At 47.3% G+C, this 9,955-nt stretch overlaps 1 protein-coding gene across 3 annotated transcripts; it reads right to left on the bottom strand.

Moving 5' to 3' along the window:
* Positions 1–1,340: 1,340 nt before the first annotated feature.
* On the bottom strand, positions 1,341–9,554 carry RPS24 (ribosomal protein S24). 3 transcript variants are annotated; one of them, XM_010589266.3, is made up of 6 exons: positions 9,490–9,554; positions 6,322–6,387; positions 6,024–6,233; positions 4,222–4,332; positions 1,815–1,836; positions 1,341–1,419 (listed from the first exon to the last, which is right to left on the bottom strand). In XM_010589266.3, exons 1-5 carry the CDS (start codon positions 9,490–9,492, stop codon positions 1,834–1,836), a joined length of 393 nt encoding a protein of 130 aa, XP_010587568.1. In that variant the 5' UTR covers positions 9,493–9,554; the 3' UTR covers positions 1,341–1,419; positions 1,815–1,833. The 3 variants fall into 3 exon arrangements, with proteins under 3 accessions (XP_010587568.1, XP_010587566.1, XP_064125840.1); XM_010589264.3 differs by lacking the exon at positions 1,815–1,836; XM_064269770.1 differs by lacking the exon at positions 1,341–1,419 and having other exon boundaries at positions 1,815–3,647.
* Between the last annotated feature and the right edge of the window lie 401 nt (positions 9,555–9,955).

Raw genomic sequence — 9,955 nt, 5'->3', positions numbered from 1 at the left:
ATCGCCAAGGTCCTTGCCCTGCCCACGCACGGAGCACCCACGGCTTCTCTGCTCCAGCAAGGGAAACGGCCATCCCTACCGCACAGCTTGCTGTCCCCCAACACACTATTTTATAATCCCTGACTCTACGCCATGTTAGGCACAAATGAACACAATGACACCATTCACACCCCTCCCCTCCAGTCTGCATCAGCCCCTTCTTAGGTCTAAGGCCCTCACCATGGCCTCTCCAAAATGTTCAACCACTGTCCTGCAGCCCTTCTGTCCTCTTCTGTGGTTGTGCCTTTCCTGGGTCCCCTTCCTCTTGTCAGGTCTGTTCAGCCTGCTTTGGGACCGCTTTGCCACTCTGCATCCACTGACATGGTTCCTAATAGCATTTATAAGCCTAGCTCCTAGATGGACCCAATCCAAGATGCCAAACCAGTCAACAGATACCACCTTCAGGAGAAAATGAGGAGACCCTGGGTGCTGCAAACGGTTAACATACTCAGCAGCTAACTAAAAGGCTGGAGGTTCAAGGCCACCCAGAAGCCCCTCAGAAGAAAGGGCTGGTGATATACAACTGAAGTCGGCCACTGAAAACCCTACGGAGCACAGTTCACTGACACACACAGGGTCACCCGTGTGCTGGAATCCACTCCACGGCAAGTCTCTTCCCACCCCAAGCACTTAAGCGCTTCAACTCATATTTCCCTATCCCACCAACCCAGTAACCAGCCCTCCTCTAATCCCCCTATCTCATACGCTGACCCATAACCCCCTAGTTCACTGATGCCTGAAAAGGCCAGGAAGAATCAGCCTGACAAAAAAAGCAGCAGTAACAGCCACTGTTTCATAAAAACCACCCTTCCCATCACGTAACTAAGCAATTACACACCACACCCATACGTTCGTTAGACTAGAGCCTCCCCCAGATTCCCCACTCATTCATTTACCCCATAAGCAAACCCGCAATGCACTCATCGTGATCTTCACAGGTTGTATTTCAGGAAAAATGACAAAAACATTACCTAGTAATTTCACTTTCTATTGAGATCAACAAGTAATTTATTAAGAAAGCCAAGAAAGGATTCAGATTTCAAATGTCTCTTTCAGAGACCAAACAACTGCACCCCGAGTATTACCATGAGCAGCCAGGCTGGCCCTACACGCTCCTGTGAATCTGACACTACACCTGTCGTCTTCAAGCTACCAGAGGGAACGACAACCACCGCCCATCACACCCAGTTTTCTCTGAACGCTTGACAAGACAGACGTCACACAAGCCTGGATATCAGTGTAAACCTGCAATAGGACACTAATTATAGAACATTAAATATGTTTCAAAAACCAGACACACGGAAGTTTTTATAGTTTATTAATCCTCTGGTGAAAAATCCAATCACCGCCGACCAAGTCACTGTAGGACCTTTATTCCTTCTGTGAATCAAAGAAAAACAAGTTGATTGTTAGCAATGGCCTTTCAAAACCTTTAAAAATTCAAGTTCAAAGTCTTCTACAAATTTCAAAATTAATGACACTCATGCAGAACAACTATTAGTGAACTAGAATCAAGTTATGTTTGTGTGATCATAACACACTTCAAACTTCAAAACATAAAACTTAGAAACATTCAAGGTAGGAATGAAACTCAAAACAAATTAAAAACATTTAACTACTACTGAATTTTCAAAACAAAAACCATGTCGTTAGTAGTAGTTTTAAGACGTCACAACTCTTGAGAACACGTGTAAATCTATTCCACATGCTCCGCTTTACCAACTCATCAGTAAACCAACAAGTCTAGTCATCTAAGCAAATAGCTTGAATTATACCTGTTATCCAATCTCCAGCTCACTGAACCACCAGTGGCAGGGACGGGACGAGGGAAGAGGAGAAAGAAACATGGCATTAATAGTCTCCTTTCAAATCCCAAACAGTCTGCGTTAAGTGCACACAATCAGACCTCTACAGATGGCCGTTTTCTCCCCCGCAATTGTATAGAGCATTCCACTGACAGGTAAACACATTTCTCCTCAGTGCTTTTATTCCTCCCAATTCTGAGAACATCTTGCCCGATTATTGTGGCTCTTATGCAAACAGGGTGGCGTGATGATTTCACAATGAAGAGATCCTTATGCCAATGGCTGTGCCTATCTCAGCTGCGCTGCCTCGGTGCAGATAAAGTGGGGGGACCCGAGCCTCCTCCAGGTCCTCTGCTCCGGCCAGCAACATGGTGCTGGGTGCTAACACCACCCACAGACTTGGGAATCATCACAGGCCAAGGCCTAACTGACTCTAAATGGGAGAGCTCTACATGACCAGGAGAAGTCTTTTAAAGGCTGTCTCAGTTCAGTACTTTGAAAGTCACCACTCGCAGCAAATTAGGATTCAAGGAGACAAAAATCGGCTGAAGTAAAAACTGCTCTTCCAGTATAAGGCTTATTCCTTAGTTTAAAAAAACTCTACTGCACCCAAAAGATATGAGTAAATACCAACTCTAAGGTCTGATCAAGGCTGAATTTAAAAAACACAAAACAAGTCACTCCTGCCACCTGGCTTTGTGAGGCCGAGTGCCTGCGCTCATTGTGCGCTCATTCCCAGCGGCCTCTAAGAGCAGCGCGGGAAGTGCACGGGTGCAAACCTGAAGCGGGACACAATGGCTCCGGTCCTACCGACACACTGGACTTGAAGGCTGAATGGGGAGAACCAATGTGTTACATGTCCTTCAGAACAGGTGAAAGGACACATTCTGAATGAACCTTTTCTCAAGCTCTAGAACCTGCATCAACAAAAAGGAAGCAGATATAAGCAGTGAGGAGTTCCATTACTAACTCCGTGTCCCTGGGAAGTCGCTTGGTTACAGTCCCAGGCAGGCAACACCAGGTTTAACGGTCTTGTCTGGAAGGAAGTCACTGTAAAAGAAGCACAGGGGCAGTGACCCCACCGCTGTCACACTGCTCTGCCCACTTACGTCTGGCTGTTCAAACGAGCAAAATGTGTTTGCAACGGGGCAGTGCACCATTCTGACCAAACGCTCGTGGACAGAAGTGCATCCAAAGGCTTTGATGGGAATTTACAGTGTCTCCAAAATATTCCAATTAAAAAAAGACAGCAGATGGAATGTCGGAGACTCGGTAAGTAATAAATGGTAAAAGGCTTTGAGTGGATACTACCAAAACAGAGAGGCACTTTACCAGATTTCAGGGACCAGTACGTTACCAACGGTGCCGGAACTGATGAGGCAAAGAGACACGGCTCCCCGAGGGGAAGGGCCTGCTCAGTACTACGTGAGCAGCGCTTTGCCCAAGGCCAGCAGTAACTAAAGCTGCTTTGCCAACAAGTCGTCCGGGTTCTGTAGTTCTGCTGGACACAGCATTTCCCAAGGGTAAGCTGAAAAGTGCCCATGTGGTAGGGCTCCCAATCACTTTCCTCTACCAGGTCATTTCACAACATAGCATGCATTATTGTATTTCTGAAGTAAGTGATTAAAGACTTTTCTAATTTGGTCATAATACATGACTTTAACACACAGCATTGGCATTGTAACAGACCACACTAGAAAACTCTATCATCCAAAGCCAACATGCAAAGCATCAAAGCAAACTGAGTGCAGACGCTGCACCACACCGTGCTCACAATCTCAGTACCTGCTAGGCACTTCATTTCTGATGAACAAGAAATCCAAGAAGGTAGAGGGAAAAGCAAAAACAAAGTTACAACTGAAGCTCACAGAACACTTGATTACTGGTCAATTTAGCAATCCAACACCTTAATTCAACTGTTTACAATTAGCTAGCCAAGCCGGTAGAAAGCTGCTTATCATTGGCCAACTGGAGAGGAGGGCAGTTCTAAGAGATCTCGGCTGCCTCTAGTGAGCAAGGAAAACGTGAGCCACGTTGATTCAACTGCTTACTAAAAAGTTGTGTATTTTAAGAAAATAAGGCAAATGCCAGGGAGCTAGATCTGCTCCCGTTCAATGGTCAATGCCAATTAGCAGAAGAACGAAAGGAAAACTGTGATAGGGCTTGAGGGGAGCCCACCAGGGTAAGTGAACCAATGTGGCCCAAGCTATTCTAAGACACACTATGCTACATAGCTTCTCAAAACACATTACCTTCTGCAATCCAGAAGAGGTAGGAAAAAAAGAAACATTAAGAAAGGTTATTACAAAAACAAAACTTTCTAGAAACTAAGACCTATACTTGTTGACATTTCTGTGTTCTCCCTGATGAGCCATACCTTCTTGCCTGCACCAACGTTGGCCTTTGCAGTCCCCCTGACTTTCTTCATTCTGTTCTTGCGCTCCTTGCGCTGTTTCCTTGAGGTCTTTTTCTTCTCATACAGGCCGTGCTGAAGAAGAATGGGTTACACAGAAGTGACTTGCAAACACAAACTCCTCAGTACTGGCTACTCTGGCACGAAGCTGACCAGGTCAGAGCTCCAGAAACACTCTTTCTAAACCAAAGCTTTTCAAGTACATTTGACAATACTGTGCCAGACAGAAAGGGTTGTCAAAGCAAGAGTCGGTCCGCTCAGAAAAATCTCAGACTTGCCCACTCAGTGCTCCTGGCACAGGAAGTTAAGGAGCCCGCAGTTCACTAGGTTCCCACAGATTTTCTTCTTTTGCACCACCAAAGCAAAACACCTCCCAACTGGCTTCCCCCTTTAGGATCTCTTCCTGATTCAATCCCTATTACTCCCAGGTGACAGAAGGCTTTTATCAAGAGCTCTAGTCTCGCAAGAGACGGGGCTGATCTGCTCATCTACTATCTTCTCATCTTCGCTCTGCCCACCTCTGAGTCTGGGTTCCTGCTGCCTAGAAGACACTGCTTCCTAATTTTTGCAAGGATCTCAGCTTCCCTGTCATCTCCTCGCAGCAGGCCCTCCCCAGACCGCTTAATTAAAAATAATGCAACATCCATCCACCGTATGGTAGGCACCAAGCTTACAGTAAGCGAACTATACAGGGGCTTATGTTTACTTACTTATCTGTAGTGAACAATTTCACATAGGTTTCACCCAGGGGCCTATCTATGGCAATTAGTTTTAAATTGTTGAATGATCTCTCAGATCTCTCACAGCTTGGCGATGGAAGCTGCAGTGGGCCAGCAGCACCTGCTCATTGGCACCCCTCCCCTCAAGCAGCGCCCAGGGCACACACCCTACTTGCCATACCTTACATATGACTCTGGTTCACCACATTAAAGATGAAAAACAGGTGAAACTGTGTTATAAGTAACACCATTAAACCTGTGTGTACCTTGCTTATTGGGTAACCCATCCCTGTCCACATCACCATGGGTGTCATCACAGCAGGGAGTAAAACAGTTCAAGGGTAAAAGGGGATGCAGAAGCATTTCAAGGTGATGACACGCTTGCATATTCACCACCTGCCTAGAACATAAGCTAAGGAGCTTGCCTAGCTCACTCTTTAGTGCTTGACACTCCCCGAAAATGACCAAAAATCTTTTATATTTCCTGGCTTCCGTGAAATTAAATCTGAACTCCAACCAAAAACCAAACCACTGTCCATGGAGTTGATTCCAACTCATGGCAACCCCACAGGACAGAGAACTCCCCATATGGTTTCCAGTGAGTGGCTGGTGGATTCAAATCGCCGACCTCTGGGTTAGCAGCCAAACTCTTAGCCACTGCGCCACCAGGGCTCCAAAAAGCTAAACTCAGGGACTTGGTGTATTATTTAAGGATATCACTGAATTTGGTCCCAAGCTACCTTTTCAAACCCAGCCCTCCGCTTCCCCTCTATGAAATGAGCCTTAGCCCCACTCACCCCAGTCTCCACGAGCACTTTTTCCAAATCCAGCTCAAACACCACCTCCTCAAAATGCTGCCGAAACCTCTCCCCCGACCCCATCTGTGTATTTACCTTTGCTCTTAAGCCCTCAGGAGTTCTTTACATGCTTACCTGTTGTCCCCCCACAGACCAGTTACTCCCCTGGAGCACTCTACTGCACCCAGGACACAATGTTACCGAAAAATCAAAGCCTTCAGTAACTGCGGAAGAAAGGAAGGTCACCTACTCTTGCAAGTCTGTGTTTAGGTTCATTTTTCTTTGCATAATCCAAGGAATCATAAATCATGCCGAAGCCAGTAGTCTTTCCACCACCAAAATGGGTTCTGAATCCAAACACAAAGATGACATCTGGTGTGGTCTTGTACATCTTGGCTAGTTTTTCTCGAATTTCTGTCTTAGGTACTGTTGCCTTCCCAGGGTGAAGGACATCAATGACCTAAGGGGAGACATCAAGTTCTGTACTTATCATAACGGAAAATGTCTTTAAAGAACAGTTGACCCAACTTTGACGTGCCCTTCCTTACCATCTGTTTCCGCTGGAGTAGTCGGTTGGTCATGAACTTCCTGGTCCGGATAGTTACCGTGTCATTCTGAAAACAACACACTGGTTAATAAAGTTACTCAACATTTTTTTGACCTTGCTACAATTTTCCAAGATCTAAAACTGCACTGTCCAATTCGGTAGCCACTAGTATACGTGACGAATTATCAAAAAAATAAATAAAATTTAAAATGCAGTTCCCCAGTTGCAGTAGCTGCATTTCAAATTGGACAGCAGAGAGAAAGAACATTTCCGTCATCGCGGAAAGTTTCGTTGGGCACTGGTGCTCTAAAACGCTTGCCACGAGAAGTCAAAGATCCGTCTAGAAAATAGACTATGACCACAGGCATACACGGAACAATAACAAGATATACTGAAGTACACAGTCCCCCAAAAGGCACTGCTTCGCACCCTATTTTAGCGTAGCATGAAACGGTCTTTGACAGGCTCCCATCACACGAAGGCAGGCCGTGGCAGTCCAGCACCGATCAACCCAGCACTTGCTGTATTACTCATTTAAAGGGAGGGGCAGACATTCAAATGGCGACCAGACACTGGCCCTCAGTTGCAAATCAAAACCAGGATGAGGGACCATGTCACTCACATTGGGATGAATTAAAAAACAAAACAGTAAATAACAAATGTTGGCAAGGATGTGGGGTAACTGGAACCCTTATCCATTCCTGGTGGGAATGCAAAATGGTACAGCCGTGGTGAGGATGGTGCAGGACAGGGCAGTGTTTCGTGCTGTTGTACGCAGGATTGCCATGAGTCAGAACCGACTTGATGGTACCTAACTACAATTGTGGAAAACAGTGTCCCCTCCTCAAAAAACTAAATACAGAACTACCCTATGACCCAGCAATTCCACTCCTAGGTATATACTCAAAAGACATGAAAGCAGGAACTCAGAGACCTGTACACCAATGTTCACTGCAGCACTGTTCGCAATCAAAAGGTGGAAACAACCGAAATATCCATTAACGGACGAATGAATAAACAAAATACATACGTGATAGAACACTACTGAGAGAGTAGGAGAATGAAACTTAGATACACACTACAGTATGGATAGAGCTTCAAAACATGCTGAGCAAAATAAGTCAATCACAAAAGGACAAATACCGCCCAACATCACTTACACAAAAAGATAGGGATGAATACAAAGCTTATTAGTAGTTACCAACGGTGGAGGTAAGGGGGAAACGTGGGGTTAACAGTGACAGAAATACCACATTTGTTAAAGATAAGGTTGCAGAGCCAATTATAATTGCCATCAAAAAGTTGTATACCTGTAAAAAGCTGAATTGGCAAAATGTGTTTGATAGATACAGCTGCTAAGGCTGCTTGCACACAACCAAACACCTCATGGGGTTTGGTTTGGAGGTTTAGGGTCATGGTTTAAAGGGACACCCCAGATTATTGGGCTAATAACTGTTTAGTGCTTCTGGTCTACCTCCTGGAGTCCTGGTCACACAGTGGTTAAAAGCTCAACTGCTAACTAAAAGGCTGCAGTTCAAATCCATCAACCACTCACTGGAAATCCTACAGGGCAGCTCTACTCTGTCCTACTGGGTCACTGTGAGTCAGAACAGTAGGGGATTTGGTTTGTTTTTCGCTCTACCTCCTAGTACACTGCATAGTGCCTGGGGTCTTAAAAGCTTGCAAGCAGCCATCCAAGGCACCAGAGAAAAGTAGGAAGATATGGAACGTGTGGCTGACTGCCTCCATGAACAACTGTTCTTTCGCCGTGACACCAGAATTGGACGGTGGCAGCCTACCACTGCTGAATATTTTGATGAAAGATTCCATAGAAAAATCCTGATCAAAAACGTGAAAACGCAGAACAGAATTTCAAATTCTCATGGACTCCAGGCTTTCTGGAGCCATGGAGGGTGGATGAACCCCTGGAAACTACTGCCCTGAAATAATCTTTAAACCTTAAACCAAAAATACCCCTAATGTCAACAAAAAACTGAACAGTAGTTTAGATTAACTACTTAAAAAAAAAAAAGTCTCCTTTGTTCATGCTCCTTAGAAACTACCTATACGGATCAAACTGACAACAGCAACTCAAAAGATCACCTAGGAACCTTCGGGGGCAGCGAGTTTATGTTAATAAGGGACAGGTAACTCTGAAAAGGAAGGTGACCATGTTCACACAACTGGAATTGACTGGTCAGCCCACAACAAAGGCAACTTTGGCTTCTGCCCACTGGATGCCCTTACTATTCCCCAGCTGCGAGGATCAAAAAACGTCTCCAGACTTTGCCAAGTGTCTCACTAGGGGCAAACCACCACCACCTGACAACTACTTCTCCCCCCAGTAAAACCACCGTGGCTTACACAAACGTTGTAATCACAAAGCCGTTGTTTATAACGAACAACGTAAATTTGCACTACCTACATACAACCTACCTTCCTAAATGGTCAACTCTATAATCAAGGCCACGGAACTGATATTCACTTCGGAATGGTCTTTTACCCAAGAAATAACTACTAAGAAGGCAGGCACGCAGCAACCCCCTTCCAGGTTTTCAAGAGTTCAAAACCCAGACCAAACCAGGTTCACTTCAACAATACTCAATTCTCGAAACCGAAAGGTCAAAGGAGGAAAACGGCTTGCTAGAGTGCAGGGAAAAACGGGTGCCTCACTTTTACCGGTGGAGCTACCTAGCCAGGACTTCGGGCGACTCTCGCCGGCGACCCTCCCCAGGGCTTCTGCTTCCCCGACGAGGAGCCGGAGAAGCCACCCAGCTGACAGTCTTCTAGCTCCCACGCGGGGACGGTTCCGCCCGCCGCAGCCCGCCAGGCTCCGCCGGCACCCTCCGCACCTCCCGGGCTCCCGTCGCCTGCCTCTCCCAGCCTGGGACTGCAGGCGGGAAGGCTCCCCTACTGACAGGTCCCTCCCCATCCACTGTGCTCCAGGCAGCCACCAGCGCAGCAGCCCCAGCGTCCCGCTCCGCAGCCCGGCCCCGCCAACTGCCACTCCCCCGCCGGCGGCTCCGGGGCTCTCGGCCACCGGCCCCCGTCAAACACGGGCATAGAAGGGCAACCGGGCTTTGGGCGGCTGTCGTGCCGACGGCAGGGTCGGGGAACCAAGGATGGCTGCGATATTCGGCAGATGACTGCAAAGCCCGGGGAGACTCACCATGATGGCGGCAGACGCTCAGGCAGGCAGCGAGGAAAAGAGAGCCGCTCCTCGCCGACCAATCATATCAACGCGCACGGAAGGACCCCAGAAGGCGCCGGGAGGGGGCGTGGCCCGGGCTACGGGGCGGTCCGCGCCAATGCCGGACTGAAAGTGCCGCAGGGCCGCCTCGGAACCTTCGGCCACACCCCTGGGATTGGGACTAGCCAATCCGGAGCCGGGACAGCCCTGACGGGCTGGACTCAGGAAAGCGCGTTCAATTCCTTAGATTGAACGGTCCGCACGTGTTTGATTAGGCGCCTTCCAGTCAGTTGGACTCCAACGACCCTTTGTACAAGAGAATGAAACACCACGGGGACCCACGCCATCCTCGCAATCTTTACTATGTTTGAGCCCATCTTTGCAGCCACTGTGTTAATCTAGCTCCTTTAGGGGCTTCCTCTTTTCTCGCTTGCCCTCCACCAAG

Source organism: Loxodonta africana, chromosome 16, assembly GCF_030014295.1.
Source record: "Loxodonta africana isolate mLoxAfr1 chromosome 16, mLoxAfr1.hap2, whole genome shotgun sequence".
NCBI classification, from domain to species: domain Eukaryota; kingdom Metazoa; phylum Chordata; class Mammalia; order Proboscidea; family Elephantidae; genus Loxodonta; species Loxodonta africana.
This window is presented reverse-complemented; position numbering and strand designations above follow the sequence as displayed.

Excerpts from the sequence above, each read along its gene's own strand:
- RPS24 (XM_010589264.3), bottom strand. Across the intron at positions 6,234-6,321 it reads TACTCCAGCGGAAACAGATG|GTCATTGATGTCCTTCACCC; the intron begins GTAAGGAAGGGC and ends GTCTCCCCTTAG. Across the intron at positions 4,333-6,023 it reads CTAAACACAGACTTGCAAGA|CACGGCCTGTATGAGAAGAA; the intron begins GTAGGTGACCTT and ends ATTCTTCTTCAG.